This window comes from Ochotona princeps, chromosome 3 (assembly GCF_030435755.1).
Source record: "Ochotona princeps isolate mOchPri1 chromosome 3, mOchPri1.hap1, whole genome shotgun sequence".
NCBI lineage: Eukaryota > Metazoa > Chordata > Mammalia > Lagomorpha > Ochotonidae > Ochotona > Ochotona princeps.
In genome coordinates, this window is record NC_080834.1 from 26,432,406 (window position 1) to 26,453,139 (window position 20,734).

General features: G+C 59.7%; 2 protein-coding genes across 2 annotated transcripts in view; one reads left to right on the forward strand and one right to left on the reverse strand.

The window, feature by feature from the left end:
• Positions 1-6,617: 6,617 nt before the first annotated feature.
• Positions 6,618-19,593, reverse strand: RRP1B (ribosomal RNA processing 1B). The gene is made up of 16 exons (XM_058661247.1): positions 19,123-19,593; positions 16,695-16,777; positions 16,066-16,123; positions 15,539-15,624; positions 15,395-15,456; positions 15,128-15,257; positions 14,222-14,286; positions 13,704-13,855; positions 12,123-12,217; positions 11,668-11,765; positions 10,136-10,155; positions 9,501-9,635; positions 8,622-9,157; positions 7,602-7,751; positions 7,056-7,119; positions 6,618-6,838 (listed from the first exon to the last, which is right to left on the reverse strand). The coding sequence occupies exons 1-16, from the start codon at positions 19,250-19,252 to the stop codon at positions 6,678-6,680; spliced, it is 2,025 nt and encodes a 674-aa protein (XP_058517230.1). The 5' UTR covers positions 19,253-19,593; the 3' UTR covers positions 6,618-6,677.
• HSF2BP (heat shock transcription factor 2 binding protein) overlaps positions 19,251-20,734 on the forward strand; it is an 87,363-nt gene continuing 85,879 nt past the window's right edge. The window contains exon 1 of the mRNA XM_004594158.2: positions 19,251-19,442. Within this exon, the coding sequence (XP_004594215.2) occupies positions 19,251-19,442 (192 nt within the window). The remainder of the gene's footprint in view (positions 19,443-20,734) is intronic.

The window sequence follows — 20,734 nt, forward strand, 5'->3', positions numbered from 1 at the left end:
CGCCCAGCAGCAAGCATGTCTTTAAGTCTAAAACATCACTCAGGGTCTCGTGTCTGAAACATAAAGAAAACGTCAAACACTCTCCCTGGGACAGAGACACAATGCCCACGGAAGCTCTGTTGACCCGTCAGAGATGACCAGAGAGCAGATGAGGCCAAAGGTCCCAGCGGCGCACGTCCCTGGGGAACGCCGAGTGAGGCAGGAGGGACCAGGTCAGAAGAGACAACTACTCACTGCCCACGCCCACGGCCCTGCCTCCCAGCCGGGAGTGCAGCGGGCAGGGCGTCCTGGGGACAGTCTGGGGCCTCTGACAAACTGGACTCTCTTTCTGGGGCTGGTGTGGTAGCACAGTGGGCAGTGCTGCCGTCCATGGTACCAGCCCTGGCTGCTCCACTTCCCATTTAGCTCGCTGCTGGGAGTCCTGGGAGAAGGGTGATCCAAGCCCCTGCTCCCACGTGAGAGACTCAGACGAAGCTCCAGGCTCTTGGCTGCAGCCTGACTCCGTCCTGGGCTTGTGGCAACCGGGGGAGTGAACCAGCAGGTGCAGAACTGCAACGCTGCCTCGCAAATATGAGTCTTGTCGGAGAGAAACTATTTTACCGATTCACAGCTGCTCTCTGGCACAGGACTGCATGTCAGTTTACAGCAAGGTGTTCGCAACATCTAGAGCTACTGAGACAGACTAAAACAGTGATGGAGAGAGAGGGAGGGAGCGGCAGATGCACTGGCTTCATCCTGTCTTCACTGGTGGAGCTGTCAGGCTGAAGAGCAGGTGCCGCCCCCAGTCAGAAGCCACAAGGCGGGGTGTGGCACCCCTGGGCTGGGCAGGCATGTGGTGCCACGGTGTGGTGGGGGTTCCCTTCTTGGGCACTTCCCCCTTTCTGTGCCTGTCTCCCTGGAAGCACCAACAAGGTGTTCAAATGTGCCTTTTGGGAATGGTGTGGCCTCTGGCCTCTGACAGTCACGGTGCCTTGCGGAGCTTGGATTCTATGGCTGGTGGTGGTGGGGGGGTTGCTGCGGGGCCCCTACAGAGACCCTGGCCCCTTCTACTGTGATGAGGATGAGGCCCTTGGCCAACCAGGAAGTGGACCCTTTCCAGGGAGCCCCTCCTTCAGGTGAGTCCTGCCAGGCTGCAGGGACATGGTGGGCTTCCTCCTGCAAGGTGGTGTGGCCAGCAGGAGAGCAGGCTATGCGGTTGAGATGGGGGAGGTGTGCACGGAGGTGGGTCAGCTGGCACATGGAGAGGCAACTCGGGGCACACGCCTGGGCCCCGCCCAGACCCCTCTTTGCAGCGCTGTCATTGGCACCATGGTGGGAGGTGTGCGTGGCAGTGTCTGCACGGGCCCAGGGACCAGAAAAACACCCAACCTCACATCCTACCAGTTCGCCTCTAGGGTGGCAGCAGGACCCTAGAGGCGAGCTGGTAGGACATGAGGCTGGGGGTGGGAAACATGGAGTAGCCACTGTGTGTGTGTGTGCGTGCGCACGCACGCATGTGGGGACCGGGCTGCAGAAGGTCTCCCACCCTGCCTGAAGGGGCCTGTTGAGGTTGTGGGAGGAACCTGGAGGAATGTTCTGGAATCTGAACCCTGGACACAGCCCAGGGATGCCCACGCAGCATCTGCGGACACTCGTGGGCTCTCAGTGGGATGCCCTGCTGGCCCGTTGAGTGACCCTGATCGTCGCTTCTTTTCTTTTTAAGGGAGAGAGAGAGAGATTTGTGTGCCCTGGATTACACCCTGGCAAAGCCTTTTAAGAACTGGTTAAGCCCTGCTGCAGGGCTGGCATGCTGCCCCAGGGTCTGCACCACTAGGAAGCTGGTGCTGCTGGACTGTGGCTGTGGGCGCCTCCATGGCCAGACAGGCACCGGTGCCTGGGCCTGTGCGTCCTGGGCTGTCTCCCGCCCAGGTCCTGGTGCCTGCACATGGTGGGGCACAGGGCATACACACCCTGTCCCCCTGGCCTCTCTCCACCGGGACACACCAGCCTGTAGCCCCACGTCTCCAACAGCTGCATCCCGTCCCAGTCCCAGCAGGTTTTGTGGGCTCAGAAAACAAAGCGCCAAGTTCAAAGGCAGGCGTTGTTTTCAGACAAAACTCGGGACTAGGCTTACATGCTCACGGTCCAGGGCCAGGAATGTGTAGCTTTACAGGTCTGTAGTGCCGCTGTGCCGGCCACCACCTGCCCTGCCACTCCCTCCTGTGGCCCGGCCTGGGTTGCAGTAGGGACCCAGCAGACCCAGGCCGGGCCTCCTTGGAGGTGTGTGTCAGGGGCCTGTGTCCTCTGGAGGTGGTCACAAAGCCTCCCTTTCTGGCAGCTTCCACCTATTTCCCTCCCCTCAAAAAGGCCCTAAAGTGAGCTTGGCATTGCCATGGTAACCAACAAGGGCAGGTCCCTGCTTGGGTCTTAGAAGCTGAAGTCTGGGAAGGGGGCCTGACCTCCACGGTCCTCATTCTCCCTGCCGGTGGCTGGGAGGCTGGGGAGGTGGCCTGGGACCTTGACACAGGGTGGCCAATGGGACACTGGCCTGAGAGAGACCCACACCCCTGTCCCCCAGTGCCCAGTCCCATCCAAGCCTGGGGCTGTTAAGACACACGTGAAGTCCCATGTGAGTGGGACAGCCCGGTACTCCTCTTCTGGAAGGCTCCCTGGTGATACAATGGAGGAGGTGGCAGAACATGGTGTCCAGGCTCCTGGCTTCAGCCCATCCCAGCCCCTGGCTGTTGGAGCCACCTGGGGAGTGAGCCAGAGGATGGAAGATTCTCTATCTGCCTCTCTGTAAGTCTTCCAAATAATGAAAATTCTGGAAAAAAAAAAAAGTGTTCCTTCATTGCCATTAACGGACAGAGCAGGGGGCACTAAACTAAGCGCCCTCCTTCACACTCCCTTGCCCAGAACACAGCCCACGGAGCTGGGGAGGCCTTGGGATCGGGCCCACCCAGACACTGAGGGGGCGGGGAGTGAGCCTTATGGGGCCGGTGCACAGCCGTGAAGGGCAGCCCGTCTTGAACCCACAGCTGCATCTTACCTCCAGGAACAGGCCCCAGCACCCAGGTTCTCAGATCCCCGGTCCCTGTTCTGACAGCTGAGCCTGGGAGGGGTTGGGGAAAGGCACCCGGAATTCAGTCAGGGTCTTTCAAGAGGGAGACAGGGACCTTTGAACCGTCATGCGCTGGCTCTCAGGGTGTGGATTAGCAGCTGTGCTAGGAACTCAGGATGCAGCAGCCCCAGCTGCGCCCACCTCTGGCGCTCCAGGGCAGCGGCTAACCACACTGGGATCCAGGTTGGGCTGCTCTTAAGCCGATTTTGTCTTTCAGCGGGATTCTCTTTGGGTCTTTGCTGCTGTACGGAATTTCCTGATTATGTGACGGGTGGGCACACATCTGGGGGTTTCCAAGTCATTGCGTTTTCCTCCCCTCTAGAATTCTAGCCGTGTGTGAGTCAGATGAGGTCCTGGCAAGGCTGCTCCACGCTACCGTTCCTTAGATGACAAGAATTCCCATCAGCCCAGGAAGTCTGTTCACCATTTCGCCTACAATTCAGTTACTCAACTTGCTGATATCAGAATTCCTGGCTTTATTATCATTATTTTTTTTTAAGATTTATTTATTTTTATTACAAAGTCAGATATACAGAGAGGAGGAGAGACAGAGAGGAAGATCTTCCATCTGATGATTTACTCCCCAAGTGATGGCAACAACCAGTGCTGTGCTGATCCGAAGCCAGGACCCAGGAACCTCTTCCAGGTCTCCCACGCGGGTACAGGGTCCCAAGGCTTTGGGCCGTCCTCGACTGCTTTCCCAGGCCACAAGCAGGGAGCTGGATGGGAAGTGGAGCTGCCGGGATTAGAACCGGTACCCCTATGGGATCCCGGCACATTCAAAGCGAGGACTTGAGCCTCTAGGCCACTGCGCTGGGCCCAGAATTCCTGATTTAAAAAAATGTATTTTTGGACCCAGCACAATGGCTAAATCCCTGCCTTGCATCCTTAAGGTCCTGCCCCACTTCCCATGCAGCTCCCTGCTCCCTGCCTGGGAAAGCAGAGGACGACCCAAAGCCTTCGGACCCTGCACCCACGTGGGAGACCTGGAGGAGACTCCTGGCTTTGGTTGGCTCAGCTTTGGCCATTGTAGCCACTTGGGGAGTGAGCCAGTGAATGGATCTTTCTCTTTGTATCTTCTTCTCCTTGTATAAAAAAATCAATCTTTAAAAAAAAAACAAAAAACCAAATGTATTTTTGTACAGGTATTTATTTTATTCAAGAGGCAAAGCAACAGAAAGTTTCCTTCTGCTGGTTCACTCCCAAATGCCTGCAATAGCTAGAGCTGGCGGTGGAAGCAGAGCCTAGAACCCCGTCCTGGGGCCACATGGGTGGCAGGGGCCCAAGTCCTTGGGACATTCTCTGCTGGTTCCCTGAGGCATTAGTAGGAAGTTGGACGGATGTCTGGGCAGCTGGGCCCTGAACCTGCACTTGTGTGATGCTGGTGTCACAAGGCGCCTCTAAATCCTCAGAATTCTCATTTCTTAGAAATAGTCTCTACGGTGTTACTTGCTAGGGCACTGCTCCACACCTTAATTTTTCAGTGTGTCACCCTCTGGTGGTTCATCAGGATAACCCTCCACCTACAGTGTCAGCATTCCATAGAGGCTCCAGTTCAAGTCCCAGCTGTTCCATTTCTGATTGAGCTTCGTGTTGATGTACCTTGGAAAGTAGCAGAGGGTCCAAGTCCTTGGGACGCTGCACCCACGTGAGAGAACTAGAAGCTGCTCCTGGCTCTCGGCTTGCGACTGGCTCAGCTCTGGCCATTGTGACAATTTGGGGAGTGAAGAAGCAGATGGAAGATATCACCTTCTCTTTCTTTCAAGTCAAAATAAAATACAACAAGAAAAACAAGAAACAAAACCAAAGCACTTAGTGTCTTCTAGTTGCCAGGACAAGCTCCCGGAAGCTGCTATTTCTCCACCCAGGGTAACATATGCGATGCCTGGGGGACGCTGTGTGTGTATTTAGCAACCAGCACACTGCCCACTGACTGCCTGGACCCAAACCACAAGAGCAGTTTGGTGGACAGGCGCCCGCCCGCATGGAGACGGCGACTGCCTGGGCGGCCTGCTCTGTACCTGTAGCCACAGTCCAGCTTTCCCGGGTGCAGTGCAGGGTCTCTACCCAGACTGTGCAGTGGTTTATACAACAGTGAGCTGACTGCGCAAGTGGCCACAGGAAGTCAACACTCGGCTTTGGGAGCTGACACAGCAGGGGCACACGCTTTCCATCGTGTTAGCTCGTCCCGGGTGCTGTCGGACAGCACTGCAGACCCGAGGCAGGCATGGATTGGCTGTAGCCTAGAAAGAATGCCTGGAAAGTTTGGAGTCAAACTGCACGAAGATCCCCAGGCTGTAACTTCAGTCACCTCACCAGTTGGGTCACAGGCACACGTGTCCTTTCCCAGGAAGCTCATGCCCCCGTGGCAACTTCACAGCAACATCACATTTTCTCGCTCTGTGGCCAGGATGTACGCATTAATACACCAGCCTGTGGGCCCAGCCAGAGGCAGGAGGGGATGGGTATGGACCAGCAGGTGCCCAAGCCAGACCCGCTCACTCCCGCAGGCTAGCACAGGACAGGAGACAGTGCAGCACCCACAGTAACCCACAGGACCACCTATAGCGCTTCGCTGGGACACCCCAGTTGAAATGAAAGCTGATGGAAAAACACTTTAAGGAATATATATATATATATTTTAATGAAAAGTTTAAAAACCAGTCATTCCTTTGAACTAAGTCTTCCCACTGCGTCCGTTTTGGTTTTGAGCCTGATGTTGTCACAGGCCCCCACAGGGGCCTCCTTACAATGCCGGCTGGAGCACAATGCCCCTGGCCCATGCCCAATAACCCTTGGGGCAGGAAGTGTGTCTGTGGCCAACACACCTGACTCGAGAAGGACACAGGCAGGCCCACCTACGCCACAGTCCTGGGCCAGGCGCCTCCAAAGTAACCTGGGATGTGGGGACTGGTGAAAACCTGGGGCTCCCCTTGTGGGGGTGTTGGGCACGGGGGCTCACCACACACCTGAGTCACCAGCAGCCAGGGAGAAGGGGTTTGGTCCTGTCATGCTACGGGTGTCGGGCCTAGTCAGGGCCTGCCCTGTGCTCTGAGGCCCACACCTGAGGACGCGTGCAAACTGGTGTGCAGTTGTCGGGCTTTCCCTAAGGCAGCTGGGTGAATAAGGGCACTGTGTCTGTTAACTTCCCGCTTCCAGTAGCACCCACGTACAGGTGTCACCAAAGGACAGGTCGCTGCTTTGGGGGACACAGCCCTGGGCCCCCAACTCCCACATGCCCATATCAGAACTGGAAGCAGCAGGGTGCTCCATACAAGAGCATGCGGGGCTCAGCGGCAGCTGGCAGCAGGAACAGGCCAGGCCAGGAGCCAGGAGGGTAGGAGATACTCGTGGCCTCTGAGTGCGGGAGCCTGGGGCCACCCCAAGGACATTGGTAGGGACCCCAATGCTGTACTCTGCTGGGCCTTGGAGAAGTGCCCGGAGCTCTGGCTTGGGAGTATCCATGCCAAAATCTGCAGCCCCACGGGGACACAGAACACAGTGGAAAGGCCCGGCATAGAAAGTGATAATTTATAGAATTCTCTGTACAAAAGCCATCTTTGGCAAAGGACCCTCCTCAGAAGAAATCCATGGCCCGCGGTCTCCTTCTTGGGGTGCCAGCTGGCGAGCTGCTGGGGGTTTTCAGCACGCCGTGCAGAGGCCTCTGCTCGGGGTCGAAGGCCACGCGCGAGGCACCCGATGGGCTCACCAGGAGGCTCTTGTCGGTCTTCCTGAACTCTGCCGCAGGAAGGGGGGCCTGAGGTCAGCGGGTGACCTGGCCCCTGGCCCAACAGGAAAGCATTCCAAGGGAGCTACAGGCAGGCGGGCCCAGGAGCCAGGTCTGGGGTGGGAGGGCCTGTGGCCTGGTAGCTTCCCTCTGACTCCCGTGTCCCCTACCCTGGCGGCGGCAGTGTAGGGGGTGGTGCTAGCTGACTGAGTGGGCCAGCCTCCTCACCTGCTGTCATGTTCCTGTTGAGCCCAAAGGTGACCTTCTTGGAGCTGGATGGCGTTCTGGTCAGCTGGGGAGGTGAGGGAAGCAGCCACAGGGGGTTGAGTTCCAGCGGCTCTGCCGGAGACCGCCCAGCACCACTTGGGACCCAAACATGACCAGGGTCACCACCCAGGCCCCTGTCCCTGGGTCGGAGTCCCACGGGAGGCTGCAGACCACACCCAGGATGGACTTGAATGGCAACAGTTGTGAAACCTACAATTCCACCTGTGCAAGTCCAGCAGGCCACCTGGAGGTAACGGGCCCCACCGCACTTACTCCAAGAAGTGGACTCACTGAGCATCAGGAAGCCCCCAGGCCCTGGGACCCGGTGCCTCCTGGCAGCCCATGTGCACCGTATGGCGATGCATGGCACCCCAACCTGTGACTCAGGGTGGGCCTCCCTGCCCAGCACCAGTCAGCAGCCTGGCTGGTAGAGGCCCTTCTACTGGCAGGGTTGGAGGGCAGCCCTTGCGCTGTAGCTGGACTCAGGGTGGCTGGCAGGGCCTGTACCTGGGCAGTGGGGTGCGGCGAGCAGGTGGGGGTGCTGCTCTTGGCTTTCCTGAAGAACACGGGCTGTGGGGAGAAGGACGAGTCAAACTTGACAAAGTCGCTCTCCATCCTCAGTGGCGTCTTGGCAGGGCTGAAGGCCTTGATGCTTTCCTGGTGGGCGAGGGGCAGAAGTAGGGCTGGCATTGGGGGTCCATCAGCAGCATTTGCTCAGGGCCCTCGCCCCTGGGAGGCAGGTCTTGCTAGATTTTGGGGCTGGCTGTAGGGGTCCCGAAGGCCCTCACAGGCAGGCACAGGCCATCCCAGGGGCCTGTGTCCCTGCCCACGGCCAACAACATGAAGCCTCCTCCTCCCTGGGCTGGGCTACAGTGAGTGGACCACCCTGTGGCCTCCCTGCTGGCCAGCCTGCAGTGGACCACTTTACCACCACCTGCTGGTCCTGTACCAGGCCCCCAAGGACCACAAGCTCTCCCTGACCCTGCCAGGGCTGGGCTTGCAGGGGACTACCTGCTGCCCTGCACCAGGTCTCTAGGGCCCACAAGCACCCCCACCACATGGTTGTGCCCGAGGCCCTGGCTGCTGCAGCCTTGTGTGTCAGCAAGGGCGCTGGACAAGCCTGCTGGAGCACCAGAGAGGAGTTCCCCTGGGCCTGTGGTCTCTGCCGCGGCCAGGCCTGGTCACAGTCCCTGCCCAGGTGGGCGTGGAGGGTGCAGCCTGTGGCCTCCTGTGTGCAGCCCCGCAGGTAGCAGAGTGCCTCACAGCGGAGGAGACTTGGGGATCAGGGTGCCGGCCTGTGCCACGGGCATTTCCCCAGCTCAGGGCTGACACCTGACCAAACGGGAGGTCTGATGGATGAAGTGGAGAATGGGGACCCAGGTACAGCATGGAGACATGCTGTCCGCCACGCCCTGCCAGCAAAGGCTGCTGGGAGCCACGCGTATTCTACCACCACCTGGTTCACTAGCTCATCCCACTGCAGGCAGGTGCTCATTGGGCTCACACCTGGTAGGCTGTGCCCCTTACCAGAGCCTGGCACTGTTCGGCCTCGGAGCCCAGCACGTTGGACACCTTCCTCTTCTTCCTCTTTTTCAAGGCAGCGGCCTTCTGAGTGGGCAGGTTGTCCGAGTTGAGGCTGCTGGCTCCAGCCTTCTTTTTGTGGGGCTTGTCACCCTCAGGCAGGGCGGCCTCTGCTGGGCTCCTCGCAGGCCAGGCTAGCCGGACCAGGCCGCTGCCCTTGACCAGGAGCGCCCCGAGCTTCTGTTTCCTCTTGAGGACTCGGGCTCTGCCTGTGGGGGTGAGGTCCTGAGGGGGGCCCCCGAGGGGGCCACTCTGCGACACCCAGGCCTCCCGGCCAGCCTTGAGGCCCTTCTTCTTCAGCCGCTTCCTCTTGCTGGGCGAGGGGCCGTTCAGGGGGTCGGAGCCGCCGCTGGCCGTGGCCTCGGCTCCCTGACTCCTGCCGTCTGGGCCGGGCCCTGCAGCCTGCAGCTGCTGGTTCTTCTTGCGCTTTCTCTTCAGGACACTGCCTCCTCCGCCCTCTTCCCCGGTCGGGACTCTGCTCCCTGCACACACACATGCCAGTCAACACGGGCCAGGCTGGCTGGGGGGCATGGCCAGGCTTCCTGGCTGCTCCCAGAGAAGGTTTTGGATTCCTGAATCGCTGGCAGTGCCCTGCTCCGCCTTTGGTCCCAGGCACTCCCTCTGCAGCTACAACTGAAGCCCCCACTTCTGCCTCCTTCCTAAGCCCACAGGGTCTTACCAGCCCTCTGCTCCAAGGGAGGACCTGCAGGAGGGCACCTGGCATCTCCGGCCTCAGCCCGACACAGCCCAGGGAGATCAACCTGGGGCAAGCTGTTCCTTGAAGCCTCGGGTCGCCCTCTGCCCTCCCTGGACCCCACAGCTTGCCTCTTTCCTCCTCCAGGCCCACTCTCTCTGGAAGCGCATGGCTCTCGCTTGGGTGCCGTTCTGGGCCAAAGGGCTGGTCTTCTCCATCCGCAGATGATGCGTCCTCCACCACACGGAGCTGAGACTCACTTCCCGCTGGACACCAAGGTGGCATGGTCTCAGCTTTCTCACAACTCACCACCCCCACAGGCTGCTCCCAGCCCTGCTAACGCTGGGCTCCCCCGATGGATGTGAGACCCCAAAGCTGCTGACACAGGACGAGATGTGGGAGAGCACTGTAGACGCACAGCCACGGCAAGGCAGTGGCCACGCTGCATGGCTCAGCCCTGCGGAGGGGCCCCGGCCAAGGGAGTCTCCACACGCTAACAGCTGCTGCCTGCGCCTCTGCATGAGTGCAGCCAGGCCCTCAGCACGGCCAAACCTAATAGCCCGTCGGGGAACCCCGAAGTTGGTGGCTGCTTCTTCCCATGCAACATGGCGACCAGAGACCCCCAGAACTTCTGGGGGACAGACCCCTTCTCCGTCCCAGCGCAGGGACTGTGGCTGCCATCTCTGTGTCCGCCAGCTGGTCTGAATGTCCCCTACCCGAGTCCATGTTCACGAAAGGGCGCTCCAAAGCAATGGCCTTGACTCACCTTCGGAGAGATCCTGGAACCTGCCAAGAAAGACCACGGGCAGTGAGCCGCAGGTGGTGGCAAGGATGCCCGTTTCCTGCAGTGCCCGGCTTGGTCCCTGGCTTGGAGTGCCTGGCACCCAAGTCAGGCAGCTTTGTGCCCGCCAGCTTATCATCTATCGGGCTCGGCAGTGTGGCTTAGTGGCTTATCATCTATCTAACGCTCCGTTCCTACAGTGAACTCTCTAGACCCCAGGGGGCCAGCATTGTGCGGCGGAGGGGAAGCCCTGCTGGCCACACACGCCTGCTGGCCGCGCCACTCCCAATCCAGCTCCTTGTTGACTTGTGGCCTGGGAAGCACACAGGATGCCCTAGTCCCCAAGTTCGTGCCCTCCACATGGGAGACCCAGCTGGAACCCCAGCCCAGGCCTGGCTACGGTGGCCTCTTGGGACATACACTAGTGCACAGAAGATCTGGTGTTTCCTCTTTTTTGGTCACTCTGCCTTTCAAAAGGACATAATGGCTCAAACGGCTAATACTCCACTGCCAAGTGCAGCAGTCCATGTGGACACTGGTTCACGCCCCAGCTGCTGCGCTTCCCATCCAGCTCCCTGCCTGTGGCCTGGGAAAGCAGGCAAGGACGGCCCAAAGCCTTGGGACCCTGCATCCACATGGGACACCTAAAAGAAGTTCCTGGCTTCGGCTCAGCTCAGCTTCGGCCGGTGATGCCATTTGGATAGTGAACAGTTCTGCCTTTCCAAAACCAAACAAACAAACAAACAAACAAACAAACAAACAAACAAACGTATGTTTATAGATGCCCAGGCTCTCAGTCCAGCACCAAGGAGCACGCCCTCTCTGCTTCCGGGGACCGGGGCCATGAGGCGGCAGCCGGGCGCTGTGGGCTGCAGGTGGGCAGTGCGGCAGCTCCAGCACCCAGCAGACACCCCCAGGGATCCTCGCCCCAGCTGGAAAGGGGCAGGTCTCCGGGCCCCCTCCCGGGGTTCTTTCCTTCCAAGCAAACATCGAGACAGGAAGAAGGAAGCCCTGTGAGCTGACTTGGGCCGTCAGAGCCCAGTGGGCTGGGTTAGTGAGGCTAACCCAGTGGCTCCACAGTGAGGCCGGAGGCTGGCCCATGGGTGGGTACGGGGAGCCAGCTCCCCGAGCAGCCACTGCTGCCCTCAGTGTGGGACACGGGTCCCCTCACCCGGGTGTGACACAGAATGACTGAACACTCGCCGGGGGACGGGACAGGAGGAGCGTTAGCTGCCATGAGTCACAGCGTCAGCCACAGCTGCTGGGCTCAGGGACACTTCTGGAACAAGCCCATTGGGAACTGGGCAAGCTCTGCCTGTCTCCACAGTGCTCACGGGAGGACTCCATGCAGCCTCACGCCACCGTTTTACAATCTGTCAAGTTTAGTTACACACAGGTTTCTTTTTTCATCACCAGGAACCAGCGTGAAGAGATAAACCCAGCCACTTTTGGGGCAGGGAGTGGCATGGGCTAGCTGTCCCAGTGGGTGCCAGCCCGCCCCTTCGCCCCGCACCTACTTCCGGATGAGCCTGCAGAGGCGCTTCCTGTTGAAGGGAGGGGTGTTCTTCTTCTTGGTCATCTCCAGAAGCCGCTCGGCAACAGCGCCATAGTCAAACTGGGGCAAGAAAAGCACGCTGAGCTGGAGGCAGAGCCATGCTCAGGCCCTGCCAGGGCACGGGTGAGGTTAGACTTGGCAGGACACGCATAACTGCAGCCACGGGCAGGTTCATGCTAGAGACCTAGTTGGAGTGGCCGAGTTCCACTCAGCAGTGGTTCAGACTCCCCATAGCTGGAATGTGCCCTGGAAGCTGGCTCTGTCATGTGGCACAGAACAGCCCCAGCTATTCAAAACCAGGACTAATTGTGACGTGAGCAAGGTGACAGTAGTCACAGAGGATGGACAGGACTTGACACATCAGCCTCCAGCACAGCTGGCTTTGACCCTGAATGCAGAACCGTGCCGGTCACTCACCTGGAGAGGAGGCCCAGCGTCCCCTGAGGGCCCGCGGTCGATACTCTCTCTCTGGTCACAGACTCCATCCTTCCTGGAAGGGCACCTGCGCAGCACTATGAAAACACATCAAGACATCACCCCAAGGCGCCAGGGGCAGAGACGGGCTGGGGAGCTGCTGCCCGTGGGCCGGCACCATGGTCAGGACCTGCATCCGCAGGGCGCTACCCTGGGCCAGGCGGCCTCAGGAGACAGCTGGTCACACTCTGCTCTGTTTTCATGTTTTCAGAGGCACTCACAGAGGTTTGAAAACAAAACGAAAACCTAGCGGCCAACAGTGTGGTGTGGGTTAAGCCGCTGCCTGTGCCACCAACGTCCTTTGAGCTCAGGTTCCAGATCCTTGCCGACAGGCCCACTAAAGCAGCAAATGACGTCACGTCCTCAGGCCCCTGCACCCACACAGGAGACTGGATGGGGTTCTCAGCTCGTGGCTTCTGCCTGGTCTTGCCACAGACTTTGTGGCCATCTGGAGAGTGATCCAGGGGTGAAAGCCCTCTCTCTGTCACTGCCTTTCTGATCTTTACACCACAATTGTGGGGCCATCACTGTGGTGTAGCTTCTGCCACGGGCCCTGGCATCCCACATGGACACCCATTCTTGTACCAGCTGCTCCATTTCCGATCAGCTCCCTGCTAATGGCCTGGAAAAGTCCCTGGGCCCCTGCCCCCACGTGGCATTGGGTGCAGAAGGCTCCTTAGCCGCAGCCACTGTGACCACTTGGAGAGTGAACCAGCAGACGCAAGATCTGCTTTTCCTCTCTGTAACTCTGCCTTTCCAATAAAAAACCAAACCAAAGAAAAACCCACAGAACTTTAAAAACAAATCAGGGTCCGTCTATAGAGTTTTGCTATGCTGCTTTTTTTTTTTTTAAAGATTCATTTATTTTTATTGGAAAGGCAGATATATAGAGAGGAGAGACAGAGAGGAAGATCTTTTGTCCAACAATTTACTCCCCAAGTGGTCACAACTGCTGGAGCTGAGCCAATCCGAAACCAGGAGCCAGGAACCTCCTCTGGGTCTCCCACGTGGGTGCAGGGTCTCAAGGCTTTGGCCCGTCTTCAACTGTTTTCCCAGGCCACAGGCAGGGAGCTGGATGGGAAGTGGAGCTGCCGGGATTAGAACTGGCGCCCATATGGGATCCCGGCATGTTCAAGGTGAGGACCTTAACCATTATGCTATTGCGCCAGGCCCTATTCTGCTTTTTATTAAAAAAATTTACTAAACTTTCTTTGGTGCTTAGTTTTTTAAACACCTTGCTTCTTAATGGCAAAACCACATGTCAGGAGGTGAACTGTGAGTTCTGGCAGTGTGACACTATGCACCCACAGTGGCAGGGAGGACCCAGCACCTGGGGTGTTTAAGCAACCATGGGGACACCCAATGGAGCCCCAGTAGGTGCAAGGCCATGCCAGGAGTTCCAAATACTAAACCCAACCAGAAAGTTCTGGAGCCGCAGCAGGCATCGTGGGGGCAGCCCTCACCCCAGTCTGACCCCAAGTGGTATCCCAGGGTTTGTCTACCGAGGCCAGGAAAGTCCCGTACCTGCCGTGTGGTCTGCAGGAAGCTCCCCTTCAGAAGGGGCGGCGTCACCCACTTCCATCTTCTCTTCTCCCAGGGTCTCCTCCGGGGCCAGGGGAGACTGATCTGCAATCACTTCAAAGACCCCCCGTGCTATGGTCTGCACCAGTGTGTGGCTGAGGGGAGAAGCAGAGCGGAGAGGACGGGGTTAGCACACAGGCCCCACACCCTGCTCCCATAGCGGGGCAGCACAGAGCAGAGGGGAGGCCCCGCACAGAACCACGGCAGGTGCTTGGAGTCCTGACTAAACCTCTGTGCGACCAGAAACTAGGAGGAAACCCCAAGGGCTGCCCTACATTACTGGAGTGAACCCTGGGGTTGGAAAAGCCGCCCCATAGCTCGGTTGGCTAATGGGAACAGAGGTGCTGAATTTTGCTATTCAGCTCCGCTTCTGGAAGCAGGGGCACAGCGGGTAGCCAGCAGCTGCCCTGGAGGAAAGCTCGCTGGGTGCTGTTTAGGGCCAGTCCGCGGGGACCACTTACTCCTTCGTCTTGGCGGCAACTCTGCAGAATGGATCAATAAACTTCAGGTTCTGATCTGCCATGAGCTGTCATTCAGGAGCAAAACAGGACGAAATGAGAATGACAGAGGCTCTCTCTCTTGCCGTGTTCCCAACCGCGACAGGAGACCCAAAGACTCTCTCAACTCAACCAGTGCTGCCCAGCCCCACCACGATGCTCCTGTTTCTGCAGGTACCCTCCGGGACCCTGCAAAGAAGGAGGCAGCCTATGACAGGACACTGCACCACAGTTAACACACAACGGGGCGGTCGTCGGCCACGCCGGCTCTGTGAAGGACACCTGTGGAAGTGAACCTGTGTAGGAGCTGTTTCTCTAACAATTAAAAAACCCAGGCTAAACAAGAAGCCAGGCCTGCTACTGAATATACGAGAAACAAGGAAAGCAGCGTGCTCACTTCAGTAGCATATATGGTAAAAGGAGAAAGGCAGAAACCGCTGCAGCCTGGCCTGAAGATTAAAGTCAGCGCCCCAGCGCCCTGTGGTGCAGCGAGCCCGGTTCACAACACCCCAGTGCCCTGTGCTGCAGCAAGCCTGGCCCACAACGCCCCAGTGCCCTGTGGTGCAGCGAGCGCGGCTCACACTGCCCCAGTGCCCTGTGGTGCAGCGAGGCCAGCTCACACTGCCCCAGTGCCCTGTGTTGTAGCGAGTCCAGCTCACACCACCCCAGTGCCCTGTGCTGCAGCGAGCCCGGCTCACATGGCCCCAGTGCACTGTGGTGTAGCAAGCCCAGCTCACACCAGGCTGTCATTTGCCTAGGACTGTCTGCCGCCTGCTTTCTGAGAAGCCCACATATCCTGTGTATTTGTGGTCTCACAGGACTGGACGGGCTTGATGTATGGTAAGAGGCCAGCCCGGTGCTGCCCCTTACCTCTCTCCCTCCCACTTTGGAGAGCTCATCCAGGTACATGGCGATGAAGTGGGTCCTCACGCCCTCAGGAGAGTGGCCCTCGGGCCCCAGGATCTCCTTTACCAGCACGTCCAGGAAAAGCTGGATTTGGCTGCAACGGCACATAGGACTCACGTCACGCAGGTCCTGCCGGAAGCCCACGGCCGCCTCCACTGCCACTCGCTCCATGGAGGTGGCACAGAGGGGCCGGTCCCGGGTGCTGGGCACCTTTATCCCCAGGACACCAACCTTTCTTCCCAACCATTGCGCTTCAGAGCCTCCAAGGACTGCCTCAGGACCAGGCGGGTGAGCTGCCGAGAGAGCAGCGGGTCACAGGTGGCCTGGCGCTCTCCGTCAGCGACCCCCAGGAGCCAGGCCCACTCGCACGCTCACCATGCAGTACTTGTCCAGGCGAGGCCCATCGATGCTCTTCCACTCCTGGTTCATGGTCCGCCAGAAGGTCTGGATGAACAGGTGTTCTGCAGGGGCACAGGGGTGGGCGTGGCCAGCAAGACCTCCATGAGGGACAAACCAGCACCATCCTTTGCTTTCCTCAGCCTGCAGCCTGGCAACCTCACACTGCATTTCCCTCAGCTGCTCCCCGGCAGGCAGGGGAGCGCTCGCCTCGGCAACCTCCCCTGGGCATGGCCCTCTGCCTCTCCCAAGGCCGTGCTCCCCTCTGTTGCACCTGCGACCGAGCCCAAGGCATGGATGCCAACGCATCACCCCATTCCTCAGCTTAGACCGCAAATGGTCTCTCACACGCCGGCCCGCACCCCCTCACCAGGTCGGCAACTAAGCTGCTGGCGGCTGTGCGGCAACACCAGTGCCAGTTTCAAAGGGAGGAGGAGTGGCATGGACTTGGTTTCCTAGGCGACACATGAGCTAGTTTGGGCAGTGCCGAGAACCCCGTGACTTACGGGCCTCTGAGTTGTTGACAACGTGGATGAGCTGGGAAATGGAGTTGGCAAGCTCTTCCTGCAAAGTCGGGCAGGAGACGACCCGGTCAGGATGGTCCACCCCCGACGACAGCCTCCCGCCTTGGTCCCCCACACTGCTGGCCCGGGCCCCCCAGGCGTGGCTCTGAAGCCACTGAAGGTAACACCTCCAGCTTCGGGGGGTTGTCTAAACTGCACGCTCTCAGGGCGCAGCTCCAGCTCCCACTCCAACGCCTGTGGGGGACAGATGAGCGGCCAGTCCCTGCGGTGGGAACACTGACGCGATGACCTGAGTCCTCCGTATGGACGTTGCAGCAGCTCCCCGGGCCACAGTATCTGCAGAGCATACCCTGCAGGCACCCCTGCCCCCAGACCCCTTACACCAGCACTCTCACCAGGCTGTTCTCCTGAGAACACACTTCCACACAGTGAGAACTGCGTGAGACGTGAGCTGGTGCTGTGGCTCATGAGCCACGTCCACTTTTTAGGAACCAGGTCAGCCCCCAGGACTTGACTGTTGCCAGGTTCCGGCCACCAGGTGAACTCCGATGTCAGCAGGCTCTCAGCTGAGCACCTGCCGACGCCCCCCGCGGCTCCCACCTGCCCGGTACCTGCAGCGGCGGTTGGTCCTGCATCCACATGCAGTAGAAGAGCCCCTTCCAGATTTTCAGGAGTTCCTCTTGGCTGAAGCCCCCTGGAGAGCAAGGCAGCACAAGTCTCACGTCAGCGCCTGCCCCGCAGTGGCAAGGAGGGACGTGCTCACCTCCTGCCGCTGTGGAGGGGGCCAGCCCTCTCCCCCACCCAACACGGAGAAGCCACACTGGCACGGAAGGAACCCTTGGGAGTCCAGCAGAACCTCGCGCCATAGCCCACAGCTGCCCCTAGATGCCAACATTCACAGGTCTGGGGCAGTGGTGCGCTGGCCCATGCTCAGGTCAGTGCAGGCATGAGCAGAGCCCACTGCTAGGACAGAAGGGCAGGAGGCAGTGGACACAGGAGCCTGAACTCCAGATCTGTAGGCTTGGCTGTCTCTCATTCCTCCCTGGAATAGCTGCCTCACCACCAGTCCCACAGTGTGTGCCCTGTGGGTTAGCCTGGAAGTCACAAAACCCAGGAGGAGCTGCACCATGACAGGGTGGGCACATCCCAAGCATCCCAGGCCACAGACTGGGAGACAGAGGACAGGTGTATCCTGCAGCTGCGAGGCCCAGGAAGCGGTCTTCATCCACAGCTCCCCAGGAGCCACCGGGAGAGATCTTGGGAGCGTTAAACAGGGCAAGGCAGATGCAGGGAAGCCCGTGGGTGCTTCTAAGTGTGAGCTTGGTGCTGCTGCAGCTAAGCGGCACCCGAACCCATCGGCATGGACCAAGGGCACCCGCTAACCAGCACGGGCCTGTTCCATTCTGCAGTGACAACACCTCTCTCCACGGCTTGCTTTCTTCTTTCCTTTCTTAGTTCACTTATTTTTTTTGAAAGGCAGATTTACAGAGAGGAGAGACAGGCCTCTTCTCCACTGGCTCACTTCACAAATGGCCACCATGGCCAGAGCTTCTTCCCAGTCTCTCAGCAGGGGCCCAGGCCTTGGGCTACTCTCTGCTGCCTTCGCAGGCCATAAGCAGGGAGCTGGACTGGAAGTAGAGCAGCTGGACTCGAACCAGTGCCCACATGGGATGCTGCTGTTACAGGCAATGGCTTTCCCCACTATGCCCACAGTATCAGCTCCAACACTTTGCTCATGGCGTATTTCCATTCTCTTATGATCAGAAGCTATGGCAAAATTAGTGACTAGAGCACACTTCCTGTAAGAGGTGCAAAGAAAGGCCCGCACTGAGGTGCGGCAGGTAAAACCTCCCCCTGGAACTCCGGCAACGCACACGGCACCAGTTCGAGTCCCGGCTGCTCAGCTTCCTTCCAGCTCCCTGCCTGTGGCCTGGGAAAGCAGCAGAGGACGGCCCAAAGCCTTGGGACCCTGCACCCGTGTGGGAGACCCGGAGGAGCTCCTGGCTCCTGGTTTCGGATTGGCTCAGCTCTGGCCATTAAAGCTGTTTGGGAAACTGTGCAAGATCTTTCTCTGTCTTTCCTTCTCTCTGTAATTCAGCCTCTCAAACAAAATAACAAACAAGGGAAGGAGCCGTGCTGACACTGCTTGACAATGTATGCATGGCCACTGACGGACTGCACTGGCCTAGGCTGCCATCCTGCTCCCAGGACCTGACTCCCCGGGTGACCTGCACCCACACGCAACTACAGCTGCGGGCCCAGGGGCTGCGACGGGGCACCCAGCCAGCTCACAGGGGTCAGTAACAGGAAGCAGCATGAAACAAGCTGTGACCTACACCCTGTCCCACCTAAAGGGCAGAGGTACATGGTGTGTGAGGCCATGGGATGCTGCACGGCCACGTATCCCACACATCCTGGGGAACTTGGGCTGGTGTGGCTCTCCACACTGACCAGCAATACAAGGGACTCTTTTGGGGGTGGGTATCCCCAAGAGTCAGGACCTCCCTAACGCTCCCCACACTCCTTGTACCAAAGCTGAAATGCGAGCCCACCGCCAGAAAGCAAACAGGGACACGGCCAAAGACGGGACGGCCAAGGCTGGGACTGCTCTGCTGACCGCTGCCCGCCCAGTGCCCAAGCCGGCACAGGTGGAAGGAGCAGCACACGAGGTGGGGGGTGGCATGGAGAAGCCATGAAGGAATACACTCCCCGATGCCCTTTGCAGCACCCACAGGTGTCCACTCGGCCGGAGGCGGGAAGCGACGCGAGAGCTCCACCCAGGCACATGTTCAAGAGCCGGGCAGATCCGAGTCAGCCTGGGCTCCCCCCGCTTCCTGGGCTCTCAGCACCTGCCGGAGTCCCCAGGCGGGTCCTGCCCACCCTACCATCCTGTCCCCCTAAGACGGTCCCAGACACACTCCGACCACGTGGGCGGCAGTGTCTTCCCGTTGGTGCCCACTCGCCGCATGGGCGCCCCGGCCCCAGACCCCCGACTCTCTGGTCGGCCACCATGTGGCCGCCAACGGCAGGGATGCCCACCTGCCTCCCTCTGCGTCTTCACGCTGAGATACTGTCGCAGCTTCTTCACCGCGCGGTCCCGGATGCCCTTCTCGTTGGACGCCAGCCGCTGAGCAAACTGGATCTCGGCCGGCTGCATGGCGGGGGCCATGGCGCCCAATGGGGCAAGCCGGGTCGCGAACCCACGGTTCCCAGCACGAGCTCGGCCTCCAAACGCCGAGCCACGCCTGCGCAGAGGCGGCGGCGCGCGCGCGCTGATTGCGTCACAGAGGCGGCGCCGGGCGGCGCGTTCTAGAAGCCAGCGGCGTAGGCTGGGCAGCGGGCGGAGCGGTCCGGGCCGAGCGCGTGGTGCCGGTGCTGGCTGTGCCCAAGTTGAGGGCTGTGGACCGCGAGGTTAGCCGGGCTGGCGGCTTGGCCAGGAAGAGCGGCACAGCCGGTCTTAAGTGGTGTCGGAACAGTTTTGTTCGCTCCGTAAAGCCCGGTCCTTTCTGGTCCAGTCCGGTTCAGCTCAGTTTCTGACTGGACTGTGGTGGAGCCGGGATGGGGAAGGACGGCCCGGCCTGAGGTGTGCTCGGCGCGTGGCCGGCAGCCCCTCGCCAGCACTCGGGGTGGGCAGCGATGGGGTCGTAGGAGAGGACGAGGGGTCCCCGCGGTGTCCTGGTCAGTCAACGATGGGGTCGTAGGAGAGGACGAGGGGTCCCCACGGTGTCCTGGTCAGTCAGGGGTGGGGTCGTAGGAGAGGACGAGGGGTCCCCACCGTGTCCTGGTCAGTCAACGATGGGGTCGTAGGAGAGGACGAGGGGTCCCCGCGGTGTCCTGGTCAGTCAACGATGGGGTCGTAGGAGAGGACGAGGGGTCCCCACGGTGTCCTGGTCAGTCAGCGATGGGGTCGTAGGAGAGGACGAGGGGTCCCCGCGGTGTCCTGGTCAGTCAGGGGTGGGGTCGTAGGAGAGGACGAGGGGTCCCCGCGGTGTCCTGGTCAGTCAGGGGTGGGGTCGTAGGAGAGGACGAGGGGTCCCCGCGGTGTCCTGGTCAGTCAGGGGTGGGGTCGTAGGAGAGAATGCCCAGCGGCCTGGTCTGGCAGATGTTTCTGGAGGGGCCCCTTGCAGGTTCTTGTCTTGAGGATCCCAGCTGTGCCTGGGGAGGGCAGTGAGCCGGCCGGGTAACTGGAGGCTGAGTTCCCGGACCCGTGGTCAGACTTTGGGGTGCAGGGCCTCCTCGCCCGTCTGCCTGTGGGCTGCCCCAAAGGGCTGGCACCCCAGCGAAGGTGACAGGGTGTCTGGCGTGCCAGTGCTGCTGTGCCTTCAAGGCTTCTGCCCTCCTTCCTGCACACAAACATTCCCATCATTTTTCTTCTAAAATTTCCGTTTTCTTTGGTCCCTCTACTCACGTGGGCTAACGTCTAGCTGAGGTGGCCACTGTCTGATGTGGGGGCGATGTGCATGGGGGCTGCCTGGTGCTGAGCCACCTGTGCAGGTGCCTGGCACTTGGAGCGCACGTGCGCGCACACACACAGAGTTCCTGGATGTGGGAGAGGTTGGGGTTCACCTAAACCCCACCTGTTGAGGCGTGGGGGTGCAAGGCTGGGGTGAATCTGTCGCAGCTGACTGGCCCCCTCCCCGGCTCACTTCTT

Bases quoted from the DNA above. Each gene is read 5' to 3' on its own strand.
- RRP1B (XM_058661247.1), bottom strand. From the start codon at position 19,252: ATGGCCCCCGCCATGCAGCCGGCCGAGATCCAGTTTGCTCAGCGGCTG. The intron at 15,457-15,538 runs GTGAGCGTGCGA...CTCTCTCGGCAG, and splicing joins GCCTGGACAAGTACTGCATG to CTCACCCGCCTGGTCCTGAG. The intron at 6,839-7,055 runs GTGAGGAGGCTG...TTCCTGCGGCAG, and splicing joins CAACAGGAACATGACAGCAG to AGTTCAGGAAGACCGACAAG.